General features: G+C 35.3%; 1 protein-coding gene across 1 annotated transcript in view; it reads right to left on the bottom strand.

Moving 5' to 3' along the window:
* Positions 1–26,800, bottom strand: part of HMCN1 (hemicentin 1) — a 523,850-nt gene that overhangs the window by 116,144 nt on the left and 380,906 nt on the right. The window contains exons 53-64 of the mRNA XM_036757836.1: positions 23,944–24,094; positions 20,368–20,562; positions 18,937–19,050; positions 17,016–17,203; positions 15,641–15,737; positions 12,930–13,091; positions 11,227–11,340; positions 10,922–11,124; positions 10,370–10,451; positions 10,126–10,257; positions 4,214–4,363; positions 2,902–3,061 (exon numbers count right to left, since the gene is read on the bottom strand). Coding sequence (XP_036613731.1) covers positions 2,902–3,061; positions 4,214–4,363; positions 10,126–10,257; positions 10,370–10,451; positions 10,922–11,124; positions 11,227–11,340; positions 12,930–13,091; positions 15,641–15,737; positions 17,016–17,203; positions 18,937–19,050; positions 20,368–20,562; positions 23,944–24,094 — 1,748 coding nt within the window. The remainder of the gene's footprint in view (positions 1–2,901; positions 3,062–4,213; positions 4,364–10,125; positions 10,258–10,369; positions 10,452–10,921; positions 11,125–11,226; positions 11,341–12,929; positions 13,092–15,640; positions 15,738–17,015; positions 17,204–18,936; positions 19,051–20,367; positions 20,563–23,943; positions 24,095–26,800) is intronic.

Here is a 26,800-nt window from a genome sequence, read left to right as displayed (position 1 = left end):
ATGATCTATTCTTTCAGTAAAATAGAAGATTAGTTCTTATAGTCTATTCTTTCATTAAAATAGAAGATTAGTGAGAATTCTAATATTATTGTCACATTACAAATCTACGGGCTGTATTTATGCCAATGTTTTCATTATTATTATCAAGTATTATTCATTATTATTAACAAGTGAAATAAAATTCACAAAGCACTTTAATATAGATTATTTAATTTGATATGTTGTTTTTCAAAATAAATGTTTAGTATTTAACAGAAAGTCTGACCATTAACAATCAAAGTGAGGTGAGATGAAACCACGTGGTAGTTCCCTGTAATTGAATGATTGATTTAGATAATTGACTCAAAGAACCATTTTGCTTTTCTCTACAAACTAGTACATAGGATAGAACAACAAATAAATATATAATGTTACATATAGAATGATTTAAAAAAAATCATAGGAAGATAACATATCATAAAGAATGTGAAAGACAGCAAATTTCATTTGAGTATGAATCATGTCTGTCTTACACTTTTTTGCATCCTTTTTTTTCATTTTCTCAAGAAATACATGTTGATTGTTAGGTGGGTAGCAGTATTCCTAGGCCTCTCCTGAACCTCTATTTTAGGAAAGTCTCAGACCTCTATTGTTTCATTCCTTCCTCTCCAGCCACTTCCTCCTTAGTCCCCTTGACCATCCATCATGCCTTTCTCCCACCTCTCTCCAATTTTTGAGCCATGAACAAATCAACTCTGCAAGTGTTCTTGGATAGGGTGTATCAATTTACTCCCTGATAACCCCATTCATCATCCCAGTAACTTTCCTAAGTGTTTTCTTGGCCAACAATTTGTTTCAATTTCCCCATTAAAATATAATTTCCTTGAGATAGTATACTGTCTTTGCTAATGTAGTTGTATTATGAGCACTTAGCACAGTGCTTGGCATGTAGTAAATACTTAGTAAACTCAACATGTTTCAAAGAGAATGCCTTATCATTCCACCCAAACACTGTCCTCTTCCCAAATTTTCTGTTACTGTCTAGAGCCCAGCCTTTCTACCAGTCAGCCAGGTTTGCAACATAGTCATCTTTAACTCCTGACTTGTAGTAATCTCACATCCAGTCACTTGCCAGATTTTGTTTCTCCTTTAACAATGTCTCCTGTACATCTCCTTCTCTCCCCACTGGTATAGGCCTTTATCACCTTTCATCTGTACTACTTCGTCTCCTAATTGATCTCACTGCTCCAAGTCTCTCCCCACTCCAATCCATCCTCCACTCAGCTGACAAAATGATTTTCCCAGCTCAGGTGTCTGACTCTATTGCTCCTCTCCCCACAGTGAACTCCACTAGCTGCCAATTACTTTCAGCACCAAATATGAAATATGTTGGCATTTAAAACTCCTCTCAATCTGGTCCCTTCCTACTTTTCTAGTTTTCTTGTATCTTAATTCCCTCCAGAGACTCTATGCTTCAGCTTCACTCTCTTTCTTGCTGTTCCTTCTTCCAAATCTGGAGATTTTTAGTTGGCTGTCCCCCATACCCAAAATTCTCTCCCACCTCACTTCCAACTCCTGACTTCATTGGCCTCCTTGAAGACTCAACTCAAGAGTACCACTCCCTTTAGGAGGCCTTTCCAAGCCCTCCCTGTCCCTTTCTCCTTCCCTTTCCAACTCATTCTGTCTTTCTGAGATTACCTTTTTTTTTAATAACATACATAGCCTTTATCTATATATTTATTTGGATGTTGTCTTTCCCATTGTAATGTAGGCTCCTACATGGCAGAGACATGTTTTTGACTTTCTTTGTATTCCCAGTGTTTAGAACAGTGCCTAGCATATGAGTACTTAATAAATGCTTGTTGATATTATTCAAAATAATTCAGTTAAAAAGAAAAGTGGGAAAATAACCAACTTTAAATGATACATTTTACTAAGTAAAATAGTTGTTCCTTTTTCATATTAATTAAGTCTGTTGAATTAAGTCAAGAGTATGCCTCATGGTTTATTATTAGAAGTATCAAAGAAACATCTGTTTCACTGTTTTGCCTATAATATTGTATCGTGGCTCACAGTCTGACAACAGTATTAAAATGAACTACCAGGGTATTAGTTTAAGGAACATTTTAGTGTATTTTGTTCATCTATATTGACTGTCTGTTGAGAGATTGGAGTAGTATATGGCAAATATGGTTGCTTTAGGTTCCTACATCATTTCTAAGAAGGTAGATGGCAAAGCTGCAATTTGCTTGAAACAAACAAATTAGAAAGGATGAAATAAAGACAGGTCAAATTAATGACTTTTTTTTTAAGGAAAAAGACTATTTTTTTTTCCTCATACCAAACTTAGTAGGGCCTATAACTTTGATGTCATTTATCTGAGGAGCATTTACTAAGTCATGTTTCTTGAAATTTATCTTTTATCTTGTGAAAAAAATGAATTTAAAGACAAAAGGGTAAAAATGTGGAGACAAGCCATCATCTTTACTGATGTTCTAGAAGCTATAAAGTTCGTTCAACTTCTGATACAGTTCACCAGAAACCAGTAAAATCACTCTACAAATTTTAAAATAAGCGTATATTGAAAAAGATGACCATTATGTAACATTCTAAGCAGTTAATACATAAGATGTTGTATGTATAGAATAATTTACAATGTGCAATTATAAAAATAGAAGTTAATATTTATAGTGGTCTATAGTGTGTCATGCAATATTCAGGTTGTGGAAATAATAAAATCCTTATTTTAAAGATGTGGAATCTGAGGTCAGAAGGATTAAAATGATTTACCCTGAATTACTAAATGTTGGTGCCAGGACTTAAACCCAAGTATAGTTCTTTTTCCATTACTACTTAATGCACAATTTTGAAAAACATTATTTGCGTACTAAGGTTAATTCCAAAGTTCACATTTAAACATACCGTATTCTTTCCATTTCACCACTGGTTATGGGTTTTCCATTTTTCAGCCACTGTACAACAGGTCTTGGAATTCCATTGGCATTGCAGACCAAATGAATATTTTCTCCCAGAAGGACACTGACTTCACTTGGCATCTCAGAACCAACAATATTTGGAGGAACTTTGGAGAAATAGTTATAACTTTCATCAATGAGAATGACTGCCTCCAAAACATTAAACTACTTGATATCTGTGTTTAGACATATACACAGAACTTTAGACCTGGAAGAAAACTTAGAGATTATATACTTAAACTACCATTTTAAAAATCTGATACAAATTTATAAGATACACTTCACGGAAAGGGTGTCAGTGTAATATGAGCATATAAACCATACACCCTCCTCACCATCCTGAAGGTCTGACACTTGTCCAGCAGGCCTTGGGAATCGAAGAGTGTTGGGGTCTAACAGTTACTTCCAGGATGCCATATGGACAGCCTGTTCACATCTTGACTCCTTAATCCTAAACTAGGCAAGTGTTCCTGGAAAATCCTCTCCAGGGTTCTTTCTCCTATATGCCCCCAAAGCGCCAAGGATACAGGAAATGAAAAGAGAAAAGTGAACCTCTACTGACTTCTCTTCCCTCTCTTCAGCGTCCATAGCTTTACTTTTATTTTGTCTCATGTCCCTTTCTGTCAGAGGAGTGGGATTTCAGGAGGGAAAGAGTTGTTAATTCTAGCGTGTGTCTCTTTCACCTCCTCTTGGGTCTAGGATATCCATCAGGATACTTAGATGTATTGGAGTGAAGGCAACAAAGTACTGTCCAATTCTTTTGATAGAAGCCATGACAGTCCATGGCTGGGAATTGTGGGAGCAGGATATAAGTGGAGCACAATACTGAGTCAAGTTTCAGATGGAGCAGTTATAAAGTGTCCTCTTCTGTTTCGCTTATGCTAAGAGCTTTAAAAAGTTTATCTCCTATGAGCTCAGATTATAAAATGACAGGTTATAGAAACCCTGCAAGTTATAATAGAACCAGAACTAATTACATTCAGGATTAAAAAATCAGGATAGTTTAAAAACATTGATTTTGTGTGCAGGTGACAATTTCAACAAACACTTTCCACAATAATGGACACTGAACAGCTATGAGAAACAGATTACTTTGATACTGGTAAATATGGAAAGAGTTAATGAAAATGTTATGAAATAAGAGCTTTTTCATGATGTAACTATATTTTGGACCATTTGCAAATTTACTTTAATGTTAGGCCTATTTCTTGTTGTTAATGAAAAATAACCTTATTTGTATCCAGTGTACCAACACATACCTTGAATGGAAAGAAGGTAATTTTTCTGAGCTTTTCCTTCTGTATTTGATGCAATACAAGTATATGTTCCACTGTCTGAATGTTGAGACCGTGCAATCTGTAGCTTGCTTCCACCGGATAAAACATGGATCTCAAGTGAATCAGAATTTTCTATGGATACATAAATTGTTTTTTAAAAAACATGATAATCTGTTCTTTTTGTAATGAGAAATTACTATAATTTCCCACAGTACTGTAACACTTAAAATATAGAACAATTCATTTTCCTCCATATAGTAGTATTCTTGAAAAGTATACTTTAGCTTTAAGAGAAAGAACACTATTGTAAATGTAGAAATTTAAAGGAACCTGGTAATGAATTCTTTCACCCTTTAATCTTTATAAGTCTGAATTTCATACTATTGGGTTTTCTTGAAAAAGGACTTATACAAACATGGAAACATTCCAAAGAAGTGATTTAAAATCTCATTTACAGTATATGTGTGATATTATATCATCTACCTGCCGTAACATATCAATTTTATTCTACCTTAACTTTAACAGACTAGATCAGTAAAATAAAACAGATCAGTAAAATACTATTTTATGGTTATGAAGTAATTTCAAATATATCTTCTCAATTGATCTGCATAATAATCTGGTGAGCCTGATAGTGTATTAATGACTCCATTTTGTAGAAAAGTAATGCTGAAAAAGATTAAATAACTTTCAAAATTAAATGATGACTGCTGTGACAGAATATATGATAAAGACCTAATACAGCTCTTACAGATCCAAGTGCAGCGTTCTTCTACAAAATGTTGCCTTATTGAAAAGTAAATGTTTAACAAAACAAAAAACTAGTTTAAAAATAACAAAATTGGTAAACCATTTGTTAACTTTTAAAAGTTTAACGAAACTGCCAAAATAAAAAATGAAGAGAGAATTATTAATAACTATTGTAGCAACATTTGTATGCTAGAAACATTGAGAATTTAAAGAAAGTAGAAGAATACCTACAAAAATATAAATTATCCAAGTTAATAAAAGTGAGTAGAAATACTAAATAACCAATACTTATTGAAATGTCAAACTACAAGGGGGTATACTTTATAAAACTAGACAAAATACTAATAAAATTCATTTGAAAAAACAAAAGTTCAAGAACTTAAAAGGGAATAATAAAAAAATAAATGAAATGAGATTGTTTTAACCAGATCTCAAATTACATTGTAAAGCAGTAATTAATTGTCAAAATTATTTATTAGAGGCTAAAAGTATTTTTTAAAATAATCAATAGCCAGACATGGTGATATATTCCTATATTCCCCACTACTAGAGAGGCTCAGGCTGGTAACATCCTTGAGCTCAGGAGTTCTGAACGGTAGATTAAACCAACTGAGTGTCTGCAGTAAGTTTAGCATCAGTATGGTCAACTACAAGGAAGAGGGAGCCACCAAATTGCATAAGAAGGGGCAAATTGTCCCAAGTTGGAAACAAAGTAGTTCACAGCTCCCATGCTAATCAGAATAGGACTTAGCCTGTTAGAAGACACTGAATTTCAGTCTAAGCAAGATAGGGAGACCTAGTCTATTAAAAAAAGAAATCAGTGGGATAGATTAAAGTATCATAGATTCCTTTGTAAATTACAAATTATTTATTAATTTAAAGTTATTTTCTATTCTTAAGGATTTCTTCTTTTAAATTAGGTAAAATGTTTTTCTGCTCATTTTAAATCATAATTTAGACTTACTAAAAATAACCTCAATATTATATTTTTCCTTCATCATTCAACAAACATTCATTAATTAGCTACATTGGATGTGATATGATAGGCTTAAGGGAAGACAGAGATAAATAAGGTATGTTTTCTGCCCATAAGAAGCTTGCATATATGGTATGGATATTTGATCTACAATCTTTGAAATTTGGGAAATATTATCTATAGCATCATCATCTGACAATATTTAATTTTAAAATTGAGTATAACAATTATCTCTTACTGATAGCTAAAGGTGTACTGTATATTGCAACTTTCTACGTGAATGGATCATTGCGCATGTATATGGAAATATATATATATACATATATATATATGTATATGCTACAACAGTGTGACTTCTGGAATTCTGGACAATGGCTTAAATTACAGAGGTTACAGATTCTACTCAGGGATGGAGTATGCCTAACAACAGCTGGTAAGAATGTATTTGCCTATGGTCTTGCAAGTCAAATCAAGAGGGTATTAAACTGAAAAGAATGGAGAAAGGAGAAAATGCATATTTTTTCTGCTACCGAATTAGCCCCCACAGAGAAGTACTACAATGAAGGAAGAAGAATGTGACTTGAGACACCCATAAGTTCCTAGGAAACAAAAATCCAAGAAAGGAATCAGTAGCAAAACCAATGGTCTTAAATGTCTATATAAAAATGTCTGTAGTTTAGGCTACAAGAGAAACTAGACATCCTAACTGAAAGATGCAAATTTGACTGCTTGGTAACACTGAGATTTGGTGGGATCAAGCACATGACTTAAATATGGCTATGGGTGGGTAAATTTTATTCACAAAAAAGGCTGGGTAAGAAGTGGAGTTGGTAGAATTGCATATTAAGGAGGCATATTCACGTGAGGAACTCTAGAAATCAGAAGTACAAAGCACAGCAAAAAGCATGTAGGAGAAGGTAAAAGGAGGAAGAAACAGAAGCGATTTTGTCATCAGAGACCACCGGAATAGAAGGAGGGAGTATAAGAGGAGTCAGAGAAACCTGGCAACACAGATGCATTACGTGGTAATAAAGGAGCCTTTATCCAGATTTCTGTTGGAGAGCTCTCTCTGCCCAAAGGAGAAAAGCTGTAAAAATTTTGTGACTTGATTTATTGATAATTTCATCCTTCCTAGGGTCAGGAAGCCCTGAGTTCAAATTAGGTCACAGATGCTTATTAGCTTCATGACCCTGGGCAAGTCACTTCACCTCTTTTGGCTTCAGTTTCTTCAATTATAAAATGGAAATAATAAAAGCATCTAGTTCATAGGGTTGTCATGAGGATTAAATAATAAATAATTAATTCTTAATAATTAATAATAAATAAATAATTCTTAGAACAGTGGCTGGCAGGTATTAGGAACTTAATAAATACTTATTCCTTTTCCCTTCTCCTTCAAAAGGTGAAAGAACCAATAAGGGGATATCTTATTCTGCTTCTGACTTTCTACAATACATTTCTAGGGTGAAAATGATGGAAACACTGAGACAGAGGGAATGACTACTTCTTCCTAGAATTTGTGATAGGGAATCTTGGTTGTGCACCCTAAATTTTGGGATAGCAAAGGGGTTTCAAAGGGTTTGGAGGAAAGGTATGCAGGATACTATGAAGTAAAATTCTATATGAGGAATTATTCTTGGAGAGATAGAAAACTGTCAAGAAAGATTCTTTAGAAACAAAAGGAAACAATCCCAATGAGGAAAAACAGGAGTTGCTTGAAGAGACTGATGTAGATTAATCACCTTCTAAGTTAGAGCTCATTATCCAACTCAGATTTTTAAAAGATATGTAAACAAGATGAAAGCAAGGTCAGGCAACAAAGGATGCACATCACAGTTCGGCATCTTTCTATTAAAATAATGTTAGAAGTACTAAAGCCCAGGATGAGTTGAGACTAGTGAAAAAAGCTAAGGGCAACAACAAAAAGGGTTAGCTTTTTTTAAAAGCCAAGATAAGACAGTGGATGATCAAAGAAGGCACAGAACCATTGTTCATTATCAGTTATAATCATTTAATTCAAAGTGAAGGCACAGCTATTCTTATTTCATTTGTTTTCTCAAAGAGAATGAGCATGAGCATGGCAGTGACAGACAAAAATGGGTGATAGAGATTTGATATCCAAGATAAGGAAGGATATTGCAGGAAAGGATCTACTTGCCTTTGATGAGTTCAAGTCACCTGGACCAGATGTACTACAGCCTTGTGTACTGAAGGAGATGGTAGATGCTGATTTATAAGTCAGTATTAGTGATACTCAAAGAAGCATGGGAAAATGGAAAACACATTGCTGGACTGGAAAAGGCCAAATGTCTTGATTTTCATAAAAGGAGAGAAAAGAGCTTACAATCTATGGGCCAGTGAACTCAACTCGAATTCCTGGAGAAAATTCTAAAAGGAACCATTAAAGAAATGGTTAGTGAAAACCAAGAAAAAGAAGTAGGGATTACAAAGAGCCATTTATGAAGAAATTGCCCTTTATTTTTTTAAATAATGCATTTGGTAGAGTATCTAATACTGTTCTTATGGAAAAGTTGAAGGCATATGAACTAGGTTATAATTCAATTAGATGAATTCAGAACTAGTTGAATGCAGACTCAAAGAATTGTCATTATTAGTTCAGTGTTAATTTGGTGAATCATCTCTAGAGAAGTTTATCAGGAATCTTTGATTGGATTTGTGCTATTTATCACTTTTATCAGTAACTTGGATAAAGGTTTGCTGGTCAAATTTGCAGATGACACAAAGTTGAGAGGGAAGATTAGTACATGGATGACAGTGTTTGGTTCCAAAAAGGATCCTGATGGGCTAGATCACTGGGCTAAATTTAATATGATCCAATTGAATGGGAATAAATATAATGTCTTATATTTGGTTTTTTAAATCAACCTTTCAAATGCCAGATGGGAGAGGAATTGGTATAATAGAAGTTTATGGGAAAAAGGTCTAATGGTTTTAGTGGCATAAAGTACTGTAAACATGAGTGAGCAGTGTGATGTGGCATTCAAAAAATTCAATACAAAGTTGGGCTGAATTAAGATGTACAAAACTTTCAGGAATAAGAAGATAATAGATCTGCACTCTGCTCTGGTAAGGTCACATTTGGAATATGGTGTTCAGTTCTGGGCCCCACAGTTTAAACAAGGATATTGATAAGCTGGAATGTTCAGAAAAGGTCAATCTGGATTATGAAGGGTTTTGAGTCTATGGTATAAGAAGATTGGTAGAAAGAATTAGAGATGTTTATTACCTGAAGGGGAAAAGATGCAGTGTAGAAAAGACAGTTATGTTTAAGTACCTGACATGTGGAAGAGCTATAAGACTTGGTGCTAGAAGACAGAACCAGGAGCAATGAGCAGAAGTTTCAAAAAGACCAATTTAGGAAATGTTGGGAAATTTTTCCTAATAATTAGAACTGTCCAAGAGTGGAACGGGATAACTTTGGAAGTAGAGGGTTTGCCCTTAATGAAAGTTTTCAAATACAAACTGCATGACCAATGTTGGATATATTATACTGGGGATTCCTTTCAGGTTTTGTTTGGTCCAAGTGCCTGCTAAGTTCCTTCTAACACTAAAATTCTATAATTCATTGAGGTAATATGTCAAACTTTCCCCCCTTGTAATACATTTAAGAAATATTGGTTAGTTGGTTGATTAACTGGTAAGTATACAAGTTGATGAATTGGTTAATAATGATAATTACTGCAGCACATATATGTATTTATACATACACTAACACCTGGGTTTTTGAAGGCAATAAAGGGAATTTAACCTCTGGAGATTCTATGAAGTTGAGTAGGCTTCACACAAATGATGATAATATGCATCAGATGACAGAGTGTTGATAGTGCAATCTTCAGTTTGCACTGGTATTAGGAGTAATCACATTGAGATTATCATTTGTTACCTTTATATACATCAAGGGTGGGCAACTGTCAAAGTTAATTATTACTGTGAGAGGAAGGCATAATCTTGAATCAAGGTGTGGTCATCAAATTTATCAGTGACAAAAACTGGGAAGGAGAGATCCTGAAAGGCTAGAGTAGCAGGCTCAATCTAAAACTGTGAAATTCTGTGGGGATAAGTTTTATGCATTAACACTGAAAATTTGCAATTTTGTCTGTCAATCTAAGTAAAAGCAAACAAAGTTTAGTGTTCACAGTTATATTACCTATTGGCTTTCTGTTCTTCAACCATACCAGTGTAGGTGGAGGGATTCCAGTAGCATCACATGCAAGAGTCACAGGATTACTGACAGTCTCAACAACCTCCTCTTCTTGGGGTCCTTCTATCCTAGGTGGTACTATAATGACAAAGAAGTATTATATAATGTATGTGTTCACTGCATTAATTTCAGCAAAACTGTCTTTTTATTCATATCTTAGAAAAAATAGTAATTCAATACAGATACTTACCATAAACACTAAGATGGAAATTTTTATCATCTTGCCCTGCTACATTTATAGCTCTACATACATATTGGCCTGTGTCAGACACCTAAAAATAACAAAAAATAATTGTTTAATGTTTTCCATTCAGTTATGAATGATCACATTGTGTATGGTATAATTTAGAGATATTTTATGCTTTAAAAGATCCAGGCTTTATTCTGTTTCAATTGCCAAATCTATTTTCTGTGAGAAACAAATTTATTCAAGTTAAAGGGCTTCGAAGTTACAACACCAAAGCAACAGAAGAATAGAATCATACTTGAATAAATCTGTGATCTCATAGGTGTGGATAATTCCTTTAGACAGCTCTCTATCTAATCTTCTAATTGTATAGATGAAGAAACTGGGGTCCAAAGTACTCAAGTCAATGACAGAGCTTGATCCAGAACCCAAGTTATCTGACAATGCTACTCTGCTTTTATGAAAATTATATTCATTATAGAAAAGGATCACGTGGCCACCACTTTCCCTTCCTTCATTCCAACAAGAAATGCCATGCAGAGGAGAACAATGTACCTCAGCCCCCTTGATGTGTAGCATTTGTCCATCACCTAAAATCTCCAAGTTAGCAGATTCCATGATCATTCGCCCATTCTTATACCAGGTTATGACTGGAGGTGGAACAGCATTTGACTCACACTCCAATGACACTGGAGATCCTTCTCGTACATTAATTATAGAAACAGATTCACTGCCACGATCCTTAATGCTTGGGGGAACTGAAGGAAGACAAAAAAGCAAAGTTTTAAAATTAATTTGGATGAAAAACTTCCTTATAGATTCAACAATGGATAAATTTTTGGAGTACAGTGAAAACAGACCATAGACAGTCAGGGAAATTTTTTTCTTGCTTTCACCAGCTTGGTTCACTGCTATACATGTGTATTCCCCACCATCAGAAATTTTGGCCCGTATAATTTGAAGACTTCTGCCACCTGAATTGTATCAGAAGGAAAAAAAAATCAAAGACAGTACAAGGATCAATCTGGTAGGCATTTTTAAGTGACCCATTTTTAAGTTATAATAGACAAAGAAGGGTTTTAACGATTAAAAGGAAGGAATTCTCTATTATCTTCTTATTTCCATTATCACCTCACCTATAAGTGACATAATGCACAGGATTTTCTTTCTTATATGATGGAGAGAAATCTGAACTATATAATTTAAGTACTGATGAGCAACAAGTAATTATAATTTTCTAAAAATTTTTTAAAATAAATATTGAGTTTAAATCTTTGCCTTAGTCTACTCACATAGAGGAAGGGGCTCCGCAGATAGCAAATTCAGTATAAAGTAGTCTGCAACCCTAAGGATCTTGTTTCCCAACAATCTTGTTTCCCAACTTTAATCTTATTAGTGTTGATCAAATATACTGCCTTTTTAAAAAAATCTAGTCAACTTGGAAATGCCAGTAATTGATCAAACCTTTCAAAAATCACACTTGGATCTTGAAGCTAAAATTGACCATGAAGTGAAGAAGAAGGTATCAAGTGACCAAGTTCTAACATTTGGGTCTCATGCTATTCCTTCCCTGCTCCATATACTCTTCCCCACCAAGAGTTCAGTGATGTGACAAGGCATTGCATATCTGAAGTTCGATACAATTTAATTTTTTTAATGCAATGTTGCCTACAAACCAAAGAACAATACCTTTTTAAAATGATCTTCCTCGTCTCCCAAGTTGATTTTCAAATTCTTTGAAACATTTTAAAATACACCTCACCTTTTTCTTATTCTATATTGTAACATTTTAATATTGTAAATATATTGTAATTAAAAGGCTCATTCAATAAAATCACTGCCTACTTTTCTATCATTTTCATAAGAAGTTAAATGCAGTTCAATTCTCAGATTTGAAAACCACAATAGTAAGAAGGGACAAGGATTGTATCTGTGACTTTGTATATGGAACTCCCAAGAAATTATTGGCACCTTCTCAGGAACTTAGACTTTTAGAGTTGTCTAGAGAGTTGAGAAGTTACATAACTTACCTAGGATCACACAGGTAATATGTTAGATTTGTTTCCTTAACCCAGGTTGTCCTGGTTCCAAAACCAATTCTATTTGCTACCTACTCTATCCACTCTAATATGCCACCTCTCCTACCAAAGTAAGAAAAAGTAAAAATTGCTATATAAATGAAAGTTTTTGTTATTACTACAGCAAGCTAGAATTTATACATAAGGTTTGCTTTTCACTGTATAATTTTATCCCCTCCACTACTTTAAGAGGTAAGTGCTATTTACTATCTCCGTTTTAGAGATGAAGGAACTGAAGAAGACATTAGGTGGAGTGGCTTGCCCAAAGTCACACAGCCAGTAACTGTCTGAGCTGGGATTTGAACATGTCTAGCACATTATCCATTAAGATACCTACTATGGGTTTAGAAAAGTTATTCGATTTAATTTTTTTAAGTGGAGATCATCAAGAATTTAAAAAGCAGTGTGTTAAATTTTCATTCTTGTTAAGATGAATAGAAGGGGAGAAAGTTTTCCCCAGGTTATCAGAAAAATAGCTTCCTTACCAGGCACAATGAGAGCATTAGTGCTCAAGCTGATGGATTTTCCATTCTTGAGCCAGCTGAGATCAGGAGGTGGAAAACCAGTGGCCTCACAGGCCAAAGAGATGAAATTATTCACCACCACAGTCAGATTTTCAGAATTAGTACCAATGATACTTGGAGGAACTACAACAGTAAATACATTAAAAATTTCATCCAACAATGTCAGCAGTAAGTACTCCCCAATTTCCCCCCACAAGTTCAGCCACCATATGTTGCCAAAGCACCAAAGAAAGCACATTGTTTGTATTTAGGAACTGGTCCACTGGTTTCTGCGGGGATCTAGAAATTGCGTGATGAAAACCAATCCAGCTGTCATCCTTCCTATTTAGAATCCTCTAATGCCTCCACCAATTTCGTCTGCAGCTTTTTTCCTACATGGGGGTTTGGCAGGAATAATTCTTCCCCAATAGCAAGGGAGGACAAGAATTTCTAAAGCTAAACAGAACTATGCTACAGAGTATTTATATTGAGAAACTGACTTTGTTTAAGGCTGTTGTCAAGGTACAGAGTTATATAATCTTTTTGTTTCTTTCCTGCAGATGTTCATTCTTCCCCTATATCTTCATTCAAAATTCCTTTTTCTCCATTCCTAGAATGAAAGAACTACATAACTTTATGACTCCATGGTGTCAGTAAGCCATTTATTCATTCACTTAGTAAACACTTATTAACTGTCTCTGTGTACTCTGAGTGTGATACAAAGCCTAGAGGACACTAAGCTATACTTGCATATAATTTAAGAAAAATGGTTTCAAGATTAGTTGCCAAATTCTTTTTAACACAATAAGTTTGTTGAACAATAATAAAATGGACCTCAAAGGTGAAATCAAAGTAAAAGACCTCAAACCAACCAGAAAATTCATTATTCTTCAGTAGCTAAGAGAAGGTATAGTTTTAGGGGAGTTAATTTTTTTCCCATTTAAATAGGAATTTTAAAACGTACAGGTAGATAATTCAGTTCTTCCTAATTGGTAATAAGGGATTAGAGATATCACTGGATGGTTAAAGAAAAAGGTCATATTTTTGAAATTCTAACCTTCAAAGTTAAAAAGTAAGTTTTTAGACTCTCTTCATTACCTATCATTCAAAGCCACCTAATCTAGATCCTTCTCCCTATGCCTACTGGCTGGCCAAATAGATCGATCCTAGAAAAAGCAAAAATAAATTTTACCTTCCAAATTAAATGCCATGCTTAACCAAAAGATCTCAAATATGTTTAAAATAAAATTCCAAATTTACAGGTACAAAATTCTCCCATGTATGCCTTTGTTGTTGTTGTTCAGTTGTTTTCAGCTGTGTCCAACCCTTTGTGACCCCATTTTGGGGTTTTCTTGGCAAAGACACTAGAGTGGTTTTCCGTTTCCTTCTCCAGCTCATTTTACAGATGAAGAACTGAGGCAAATGGGGTTAAGTGACTTGGCCAGGGTCACATAGCTAGTATCTCAGGATCACACAATGTCTGAGGCTGTATTTCAACTCATGAAGATGAATCTTCCAGATTCGAAGCCCAGTGCTCTATCCACTGCACCACTTAGCCGCTCCATCCTGTATGCTTACCCAAAATAAATTTCTATCATGCTTAATAGAAATCCTTTGCCAGATAAAATTTCCCCCAAACTACTATTCACTAAAATTCAGAAGCTAGTTTCTATTTTAACCATCTTATATTTGGGTGGGAGGTTATTTATTTTTTAAAAAACATTATAAGCAATGATCTAGAGAGCCCTAATTTTAAAATCCAAAAGAAACTGCTACACAGAAACAAGTTTTTCTTATACTTTCCTTTGTCTTTTTATTACTAACAGAATACTAAATAGTAACCAAGTGCATAAAGAATATAACAGCTCCCAAAGCATATAATTTGCTACTATATATTCTTTCTCTACAGCTAGGCTGTGCAGCCCTAGGTTCAATCTGTGACATGTCATATCAACCCATACACTCTTTCTTTGCTTAAGTCTGTATCCAGGCCATGGCATAGATCCACCATAGTTATACAAGAAAATCATGGGCAAGAAACATAGAGAGATCATCACTGTGGAGCTATTACATTCTACTTAGAGACTCATCAGTTACCTGTCTCCATACTCTCCTGCATACTTTATAGTAAATTTGGCCAATTTGATAAGCTTTTTGCAATGCTATTGCACTCAAATACTATCTCACTTGAGTATAAATGAAGCTATCCTAATTTATCCCAAGAATAATGATCTGGGGGCATATTTCTCCAGTTCCATCATCATTTATACCACATTCCAGGGAGTCCACTGCTACTGCTATGCTGCAGTAGTACGGAGAAAACTTATAAGCAGGAGTTAACATTGCATTTTATGATTTTAGAACCCATGAACTAATATCAAACTCATTTTGTAGCCTTCGGGATTTCAATCCTGGTCATGGGTATATTTGCAAAGGAATAACCACTTTCTCTTGAGCTATTGACACAACAGGCAAGTGCCTACCCTGCCTGTGAGATGTGAAATCTGTATCGCCTGCTAGTTGGATGGGAAACAGCATTATTGAGGGTATTCATATCAAAAAGGGATAAAGAAAAAGGGAGAGACACTAACATGAAGATCATGGGATAAAAACACAGTTCCAAAAATTCAGAAACATGGTTTTCCTGATTTGCCAAGCATAAAGTAGGAGGTATTTTAGAAGTGATATCTTACCATGTACATTTAGGTTAAAATATTTTTTGGTACTTCCAGCTATGTTCTCTGCAACACACACATACCTTCCAATATCTGCTATTTGGGAATTTAGTATCTAAGGAAAAAGAAGATACTCCAAATGAAATAATTTAGGAGGATATAACATAAGCACATGTTCAATATTTGCCTTCAACGTAACGTTTTCAAGACTGACCAGTACCTTTCCTTTCCAGTTATTATCATAAGAACATGGGGGATGTGAACATTTATATAGCGCCTACTATCTATTGCCAGGGACTTAAACAAGCATTACCTCTTGGATCCTCACAACAATCCTGTGAGGCAGGTGCTATTATTATCTCCACTTTACAGTTGAGGAAACTGAATCAAAAAGGGGAAAAGTAACTTGCCTAGAGTTAGTAAGTGTCTGAGGCTAGATTTGAACTCAGGCCTTCCTGAACCCAGGTCCAGTAATCACTGTACCACTAGCCTCTGTAAAGGAGGAGAAAAAGGCTTCTGCAGGTCATCCAGATCACATTAATTCTGTGAACAGTTAGGTATCTATTGTTGTTGTTTAATTTTAGGAAAGAAGATCCCATCTGTGACTAGTTTCACCCGAGGTATCTTTCCATGTAGAAGCTTCTGTATACATAGATTTCTAGGACTCTGTTCCCTGCACTAGGTAAAGGGGTTATCGATTTGGGATTTTAGAGGATGGTTTAAGAATTCAAAGCAATTTTCAGGTACTGAACTTGATACCCCTCATGTGACAACAACTCCCAAGGTATATGTTAGGCATTTTTAATGATATGCTAAAGGTTTCAGGCCATGTTAATATGTTAAACTCCTAAATAACACATTCAGTGGTGCCTCAGTGGGGCTAGTTAATTTCTCTAAGTGCCAAATGTAAATGGACACAGTATTTCTGAAAATAATGATGTGGACAAAGACAAATGTGGACTACAGAATTTGGAATCTATAGCAATGTTCCTCAGAGTTCAGTGGAACCTTGGCATAACACTTCCAATTTTTCAAAAGCAAAATTGGGTTAATTCTATAGACTTTTACTAACCACCACTATGTTCAAGACACTTTTGTTTTTAAAGAGAAAATATACATCTGTCTCCAAAGGGTTTATATTTTATATATTATCTTGATCTAGTATGTCTACCTTAGGATTCAAGGGCTTTGTTACTAAAAATATCATTGTAATATGATATTTTCCTCTCATGTGATATAGAACCTGAAGGTAGCATTCTAGCAAACCTCAAGTGTGTCAAATTCCTTTATGATTTCCAGTAGTGCAAATAGAAACAAATGACATGTAATTTCCAAGTGAGGTAGTTCCCTTTTCCTTGTAAAGTTCTCCTGCTTGGTAGCAATTGTCTTTTACCTGTAAAGTTCTCCCATTGGATAGAAATATATGGCGGTCATCTTCTACTAAGGACTGTCCATCCTTTTGCCAGGAATTGCTTGGTACTGGATTGCCACTTGACATACATTCCATCAGCGCAGTCTTGTTGACCAGCACAGTGACCTCTTCAGGTAAATCAATGTCAGCTCCTTTAATGGATGGTGGTACTAATAGGAGAGTGCAATAAAGATTTTAACAATGGGAAGGCAAGTCTTTTTCAAATATTCTAGTTCTTGGGCAGGTTTAGAGCAATTCTATGTGATTTTTGAGAAAAAGAAATTATACATGTGTACACAAACTCTCAGACGAGAGAATATAGACTACCAGTCAGACTTTAAATCCAAAGGTGCCTAGATTTTTATTGAGGCTTAACTACTGGGTAGGGATTTTACTCCATATCCCCAAAGCACTTACAATCATATGTCAGTGGAGCAGGATATAAATCTCTACGGACAACTACATTAGCCTAGGTTTGTTTCTAATCCTACAGAAATTCAGAACTTTTCAATGCTATTTCCAAACTAATTTCTAAGTGTTACTGAAATATAACACTCAGTTAAAATGGTACTATAAAATTGAGTTGTAAATTATTACCCTTACTTTAAACAGACATTCTTGGAAAGTTTGTATATTTCAGGTTTTTTTGGCAAAGAGGATTATGTGGTAAATATACTAGGGAAGCTAGCTATTAAAAGAAAACCCATGTTGAATTCTTTTGTAGAGTGAAAATACTTTTTAAAAAATCAAACAATAATTATTTAATTTGTTTGCAAGCTTTCATTGTTTACAGTATTTATCCTTGGCAGACAGTAGACTGCCTTTGTGATATACAAATGATATGGCAAAATCTTGGCAAGAATAATGAATGATGTAGGACAAAAATAAACAGAATATCAACATACTCTGTTGGGCTGAAAATACACAATATTAAAATTTATATTGCTTATAATATTCTTTAGATCAGGGCTCCAAACTGTTGTGGCCCATGGGCTAAATCCAACCAGTGAGTTAAGAATGAGTTATTACATTTTAAATTAAAGTTTTATTGTATCTAAAATGTAAAAAAAACATTCTTAGTTCAAAACTGCACATGGTGTGCTAAATTTGGCCCCTGGGCCCCTAATTTGTGTTCCTTTGCTTTACATTATAGTACTAAATGCATGCAAAATGAGTAATTTATTTTGTGTGCATAATAAACTGAAGTGTCAAAGTCAAAAGGGTGAGTGAAAAATTCACTCAAACCACTGGTTTGGTTTCATATAGCCATATCTGAAGACCTGAGTTAATGACACTCTTCCTGTGAGATCACTTCAACTCAGAAACTCACACCTCCTCAGTAACCTCATCTCTGGGGCCCGTCCATCCCTCTGACTGAAGAACAGGATGTTTGGACAGCAAAAAGTTCCTTCCAGATTATCTATTTAAGGACAGGGCCCAGGGTAGTAACTTCATAATTTCCTACCAGACTGCAGGACTTCATCAAGCTGGGTACCCTCTTCCTCCCTCCATCCCTTTTTAGTTGTTTACATATTTTTATTTTCCCCCATTAGACTGAGCTCCTTGAAAACAAGGACTACCTTTTCCAGTTCTTTTTATCCTCAGCACTTGGTGCATGGTACTCAGCAGGCACTTGAGTATTTATTGACTGACAGTAGTACTCTCAAAGACAGGATCATAGAATCAAAGCACCATAGGATTTAGAGTTAGTAGAGACCTCAGAGACCATCAAGAGTAAGGGCCTTTTATAGATGAGAAAAGTGAGGCCTAGAAAGATTAAGTGACTTGCCCAAGGTCACACAGGTAGTAAATGGCAAAGCTAGAATTTGAATTCAGGTCCTCTGATTCTTGACTCAGTATTCTTTCCTCCATGCCAGAAAAAGGAATGGTACGAAAAACTTACAGAGCACACGGATGTCATACTGAAGGGAATCTTCTCCAGCCTCATTCACAGCAACACAAGTGTATCGACCAGCATCTTCCACTTGGGCCCGGGGAATCTGTAACACTCGTCCTCCTGAGGAAAAAACAAAAACAAAAATAACAACAAAAACATGTTCTGAAGTTAGAAACTATTTCATAATGTCTCATTCTCCCAAATCTGTGTGTTTAGTTAAGTTTTTACGCCAGGTAATTACAGTAAAGATTTTTTCAGTGTTCTTTTCTCAACTATGAATTGAGTCTTAATGCCCAATTAACCTAAAAATCTCCATCAACAACAATTTCAACCAATACTTTATTTCTCTGTAAAGATACTGGATGACAGTGATAGTACTCATCTTGCTAAACAACCAGTATGCATTGGAAAGCTTCCACTCTTCCTGCCAACAGAGCAAATGACAAAAGGACCAGTTGGTGATATACAAGAAACCCCCTCTAAGATGGTAAACTTACAAAAAATACCAATATTAAAAAGCCAGTATGCACATAGTCAGAACTGTAACTATGATGGGTGATGTGGGCTTTCTTCAAAGGCACCAAATTTTAAAGGGCTTTGACAGCATTTATACTTTTTCAGTAGAACAGAAACAACTGATTGTGGCACATGATTAGCAAGCATAATTAATTAAAATAGGAAGCTAAAAGACAATGTGGTTTTTATCGATAAGACACCAGGATCTCTATCACTTCCTGATAGAGGGGCTAATTTTTGCTTCTCCTCTTTTGGGGAACGTGGAGATAGGGAAAGTCAGAAAGAGGCAGCATCAAGTTAAGAGAAATAGTGATATAAAACATTATCTCTCATTCCCCAACAGTGCTTTGGGTACCAGGTTTTCCTCAAGTGAATTTTTCTTAAAAATTTGATTTCAGAGTGCCTTTTCTATTTGCCACATTTTGCGTTTGCCTACCTTGGGTGACAAAATTGCTAATGACAACTTTGCATAAAGTAAATCCAATTTGTGAATGTTTGTATTCTGACTTTTAACCAAGGAAACATGCAGGAAATGAAATATTGGAAATAATATTCTTTGTTACCTAGAATTGATGCTTGCTGTCTTTGAACTGGTTAGTAATAATTTTCAAATTCCTTTCAAAATTTGCAATTAATAATATGAAGAAGTAAGTCTGATCATCTCATTATATTTCTAGAGTAATAAAGACACAAATAAGTGAATAGAGTAGCCTGAAAGTAGAGCCAGAAGGAAATTTAGTCAACATCCTTCAACAACTAGTTCAATTCTTGATCTTAATTCTGACTGCCCAGACTCTACATGGGTATACATAGCATCTAATAACCCCACTAAGAAGCTTATCAATCCAACACATCTAATAAATAAAGGTGAATCAGTACGACAGACATTCAGATTCTTACATGATCTCTAACAACTGTTACCTGGTAATATTAGGACTTTATCACTAGAAGTCAAAGGATAACCATCTTTAAACCACGTAAGAGTGGGAGGAGGAACAGCATTTGTTTCACAGTAAAGAGAAATGGGATTGTTGATTATCACATCTTTGGCTTCGCCACTTCGGCCGGTATCCAGCATATTTCCAATTTCCCAGAGTTTTTGAAAACTGGGTGGTACTATGGAGAGAAAGGAACACTTTAGATGCATATTTAAAACACACTAAATTTTAAGAGAGTATTATATCTGATAACAAAGGATACAAAAAGGTGTTTTACGTGGTTTTTAAAGCTATATTGAGGATAGGAGAAGGATCAAAGAAAAGATGACTAATGTCTTACATATATTGGGATAAAGATAATGGATGATGGTGAAAAGGTTGAATATCTAAATGCTTACTTTGCTGCTATTTTGTTTTGTTTTGCACTGGAAAGAAAAGAACAAAAAGAGTCAACAGGGACTTGAAACTAAAGATAAATGAGGTGTTAGAAAAGAGTAGCTAGCTTCCTTCAATGATCTCAAGTCACAAAGCCTACATGAACTACATCCAAAGGGCCTGAAAAAAATTGGCAGATGTGATTACTGGTCTCTGTGATTTTTAAACATTTTGGACAGTGTGGAATGTGTTACCAGGTGGTTGGAGCAGGAAAAATGTCACAATTTTTTTTAAAAAAGGAAGAAGCAAGAGTGAAAAATATAGGCTGGGGAACTTAATTACTATTTCTGGTAAAATTGTAGAAAACATTTATTAAATGGGTGGTTCAAAAGTATTTAGATAGTGAGGCAATGATTACTAAAAGCCAGCAAGGATCACTAAAAGCCAGCAATCTTGGCTTTTGCTAGACTAGCAGATCAGAAGAATTCTCCCTATATCAAACAATCAACAAACATTTACTAATAGTCTGCTTTGCGCAGCTAGATGCTGGGGACACAGCAGAATTAAATAGTCTCTGACTTCAAAAAGCTTACATTTCGTCAGGAAAGCCAACATGTATGTAAATAAGTACATACAAAATAAATACAAGATTAATTTTTGTTGGTGAGAAGACTTATAGCTGGGTGAGAGGTGGAGGGAGGGATCAGGAAAGGCTTCATGTAGAAGGGACCACATGAGCAGAATCATAAAGAAAACTAGAAATTCCAAGGGAGAGTACATTCCAGATACTTTCTGGACAGTCACAGTATGTTAAGATGTCTTGAGTAAAACATTTGACAGAGTTTCTAATAATATTCTTGTGGACATGATAGGAAGATGTGAGGTAGATAATAATACATTTGGGTAGGTTAGTAAATGCTTAAATGATTATGTCTAAAGAAGAGTCATTAATGGACCACTACCAATTAAAGGGGAGGGTTTTAATAGAGTGTTCAAGAGATCTGTCAGTGGTCCTGTGCTGGTAAATATATACATTAATAACTTTGATTTGTGGATTATACAAAGCTGGAATAACATATTGGGTGACAGAACACAAGAAGACTGCAACAGGATAAAATGATAGCCTGAAAGTAATAAGATCAAATATAATAGGAATAAAGGTAAAATTCAACATGGGTCCAAGAAATCAATTTCACAGCAACAGAATAGGAAAGGAATGACAAAATAGCAGTTTGCATGAAAACAAACTGGGGGTTTTAGTTTGAGTAAACTCAATGTGAGTCAGCAGTGTGATATGTCAACCAAAAAGCAAGTGTGATTATGGCTGCATTAAGAGAGGTCTAACTTCCAGAATTAGAGAAATGAGAGTACCTTCCTTGGTAAGACCACTTAAAGAATATTGTGTTAATTTCTGAGGACATTTTGAAAGGATATTAATAAGTTGTAGAAAGTCTGTAACAGGGTTGCCAAGATGGCGAAGGGCCTTGAATCCATGCTGTATGAAGACTGGTGAAGGCACTCGAACTGGTTAGCTTTGATAAAGAAAGGCTCAGAGAGAATCTGATTGCTTCCTTCAAGTATCTGAAGGCCCATCTTACAGAAGAGAAGTAGATTTGTTCACCCAAGAGTAAGGAGCAAGGGATGGGAGATCCCTTCAAAAGAGGCAGATTTAGGCTTGACCTCAGGAAAAAGCATCCTAATAATCAAACTACCCCAAAAGGGGAATGTGCTGATGCAGCAAATGGTACAGTATTCCTCACTGGATGTCTTCAAGTAGAATCTGGATGAATACTTGTTGGGTATATTGTAGTGGGAATTCTTGTTTGGATATGATCAACTTGGAGAGCCACTGGATTCTCTTCCTACTCTGAAATTCTTTAATTCTATGATTCCCTGATATGTGCCACTGAAACACTAGTGACTGGGATGAGAGGTATTTCTAAGAAATGAGTTTTCTAAGGGGCAACTAGGTAGTGCAGTGGATAGAGCACTGGCCCTGGAGTCAGGAGGACCTGAGTTCAAATCCAGTCTTAGACAATTAGCTGTGTGACCCTGGGGCAGTCACTTAACCCCAATTGCCTCCAAAAAAAGAAAAAAGAACTAAGTTTTCAAATTGGATTTAACACATTTATTGACTGGTTCCTATGTACAAAACACTCTGCTAGAGGTGGAGGGATATACACATATAAATAAAGTCCTTGACCTCAGGGGTCTTGCAATTTAATTATCCACAAAAGATAATAGGTCATTAATATAGAAGTCAATCAGTCAGCCAACCAACAAGAAAATATTTATGATGCACTTAGCAAGTGGCAGAGGCACTGTGCCAAGCTCCGTTGATACAAAGACAAACAGAAACAGCCTGTACCCTTAAAGAAGATTACATTTTGCTAGGTACAATAGCAAATTAAATACAGAGCAACTGGGGAGACACTAACAGCTTGAGACATCAAGAAAAGCTTCATGTGGGATGTGTTATTTGAGCTGAGCTTTGAAGGAAACTAGGAAGTCTAAGAGGTAGAATTGAGAAGAGCATACAATTCAGGCACAAGGGATATTCCTATGTACAGCAGTGGAGACAGGAGATGGGATGGCAAGTAGGGCAGTTTGTTGGGATTTGGAGTGCATGACTGGAAATAATGTGAAAATCAGTCAGCTAAGATATGCTGTGGCCAAATTGTAAAGGGATTTCAATGGTAAACAAAGGGACGGGCTGGACCTGAAATGTTACTAGTATAGGGAATTCCCAGTGCAGGCTAGCATTTTTCAGCAATTATGGATTCTGAGAGTTTCCTAGAGCAATTAGAAGAAGTGTTATAGCAAACTCAAAATGATTTTGTGCTTGATTAAATATGGGAGGAACTGAAGATGACTTTGATGTTGTAATCCCAAGTGACTGGTAGGATGCTACTGCCCTCAACAGAAATAAGAATGTCTGGAATAAGAGTCGGTTTGTGGGGAAAGATCACAAGCTCTGTTTTAGACATGTTGAGTTTGAGATGCTATAGGATATCCAGATGGAAACATCCATCTGGTAATGTATAACTAATGTGGGTCTGGAGCCCAGGAGCAGAGACTTGGGTTTAAATCTTAAAGTCAGTTCTATTGAGATGATAACTGAACCTGTATCTGAACATCATAAATATCTGAACCAGGCTGGAGCATTCCCGTATTTTCTTGTTACCTTGTATATTCACATCAAATTCCAATTCATCCTCTCCAGCGATGTTAGATGCTACACATGTATATCGGCCAGTGTCTGATACTTGAGCCTCCTTTATCTGAAGTGTGCGTCCGTTGACAGCAATATTGACATGATCATCTGATTTAAGGGGCTGTGATGTAATTCAAACAATGTCAGCATGAGGCATCAAACAACCACCTTATTTTATAGACACTGCATTGTCTTCCCCATTTTTCTGATAGATCACCTAATCATTTTTAAAGAAAAAATGGAAATAACAGTTTGAATTTCTATGCTTTCAAATCAGTTGTTTCATTTAATCCTTATTACAATCCTCTGATGTAGGTATTACAAGTAGTAGTATTCTCACTTTATAGATTAGGAAACTGAAGCTCAGAGAAGTTTAAGTCCAAGGTCAGAGTGTTGTCACTGTCAGGGTGAGGACTGGAATGCAGATGGTTTTGTTTTTTGCTTTAAATTCAATACTCTTTCCATCTTACTATGCTTTATTAATATTTTAAGGCAGTATTCTCTGAAAAGTTTATTAACTACTTTCCTTCCCATGATAAGGAATAAAAACACCTGTTCTTCTAATCAAGAACTTCCTATGTTTTTCTTTAAGGTGAATTTTAGTTATTGTAGTTTGTCTTGAATTTTTTTCAGAAAAGCAATGGAAATCATTTTGAAATGTATTTGAAATAAATTGATAAATATAGCATTTCTTTGTTATAAAATTTAATTCTTAGGAATTATCACCATGTTGGGAAAGAAGCATTAGAATTGTTTCAGATGGAATTGCCAATTAATTGCACTTTTCAGTTAAATTAATTGGACAAACCAGTGTTTCAAAGGAAAAGATTTTTGAAAGAACTTTTACACATTACCAAATTTAACATTCTTCTCTATCGAGTACACCAGAGTTCCTCATTGGTGACTGAAAATTTCCAGCTCTGGTATGCTTTTATAAGTACATCTGTGACTTGGTGTCCTATCAATAACACTACTTAGAACTAATATATTCTTGCCTTTAAGGGGTTTTGTTACAACACTTCTCATGTGTGTTTAAATGTTAGCAGTTCTTTTTAAAATCTTTTGAAAGTTGACAAGGGCTAAACAGTTGTGGTATATGAATGTAATGGAATACTATTGTGCTATAAGAAATGAGGAACAGACAGACTTCATAATAACCTGGAAAGACCTACGTGATCTGATGCTGAGTGAGGGGAGCAGAACCAGGAGAACATTATACACGATTACAGACACATGGCATCTGTGATGACTAACTTTGATAGACTTGGTTCTTCTCAGCAATGCAAGGTTCTAAGACAACTCCAAAAACTCATGATGGAAAAAGCAATCCACACCCAGAGAAAGAATTATGAAGTCTGAATGCAGATGGAAGGAAACTATATGCTATTCGCTTTCTTTTTTGGGGGGGGGGGTTGTTTCTCCTTTCTCATGGTTCATTCCATTTCTTATAATTCTTCTTTAAAAACTGACTATTGTGAAAATAAGTTTAATGTGAAGTTATATGTAGAACCTATATCAGATTACATGCCATCTTGGGGGGAGTGGGGAGGAGAGACAAGGGGAGAAAATTTGGAACTCAAAAACTTGTGGAACAGAGTGTTGTAAACTAAAAATAAATTTAAAAAGTAAAAAAAAGAATGTTGACAAAGTATAGTTAAATTTCATTTATTTGTGCCAACAGGGAAAAAATGAGACCATGAATGAATGAGACTATGATCTTCAACCTCATATTAGCCAGTACCAATGAAATTTTTGTGGGAATTGTTAACAAGCAACTACATTCAACAGTCTTTTGCTTCCTGGTTCACTCTTCTAGAGATGGTTAGTAGCAGAAGGAAGAAAAACCAGATTAGTAACTTGTCAGTTCAAGATTTTATTATATTATTGTGTCTACTTAAAGAGGGTGGAAAAGAGCCAGAAATAGAGTACCTTAATAGAAGTCGTGTATAGGAGTCGAATTTAGAGCTTAGATTTAAAGATAAAGCTACCAAACGAAAATAACCGCTTTTCCCAGGAAAAGATCTCTTCTCGGGGCAGCTAGGTGGTGCAGTGAGTAGAGCACCAGCCCTGGAGTCAGGAGGACCTGAGTTCAAATCTGGCCTCAGACACTTGACACACTTACTAGCTGTGTGACCTTGGGCAAGTCACTTAACCCCAATTGCTTTGCCTTTTCCCCTCCAAAAAAAAGATCTCTTCTTTCATCCCAAGCATAAGAAAAAGATTATAAGTATTAAATTATCAAATGGAGGACAAGAAAAGATGACTTTAAAAACATGCTTTCTCCATTTCAAAGGAACTTATATATAGACTTGATAATCAGTTATGAAATATAGTCACAATTGGAGGAGAAATTATAAATGCAGCATAGTGGGAGTTCCCTTATTCTCCTGCAATGCCTTCCAGATAAAATTTGCTTATTATCTAAGCTGAGTTAATTTCTCTAGCTGCCAGTATTGTAAAATCCACCTGAGATCTAAAAAAATCAATCTCTATTCTTTGGATATTTCAGAACATGACCAAGAATTCAAATTCTCCAAATCATATTTTGCTGACACTTTAGTTAATTATGTGTGAAACAGCACAAACATCCGTATCTTAGTTATTCCAATCTGTATGACTAGTGTTAACACTAATAAAATCCTATTTTGCTCTAACCACATCAGCACCCAGACCTTAAGGACATTCATGGAAAAAAAACCTAGTGGATGAGAAATACAATGTGGTCTAATCACAAGACTAAATGATCTGTGCTTTATTTAAAAAGTTTTCATTGCCTCAAAGTATAAGTACTTAACGTTCCCTTTCAGCTTCATGAGCTGATTTATTA

This window comes from Trichosurus vulpecula, chromosome 4 (assembly GCF_011100635.1).
Source record: "Trichosurus vulpecula isolate mTriVul1 chromosome 4, mTriVul1.pri, whole genome shotgun sequence".
Taxonomy (NCBI): Eukaryota; Metazoa; Chordata; class Mammalia; order Diprotodontia; family Phalangeridae; genus Trichosurus; species Trichosurus vulpecula.
The sequence above is the reverse complement of the archived record's forward strand: the minus strand, read 5'-3'. Positions and strand labels throughout refer to the sequence as shown.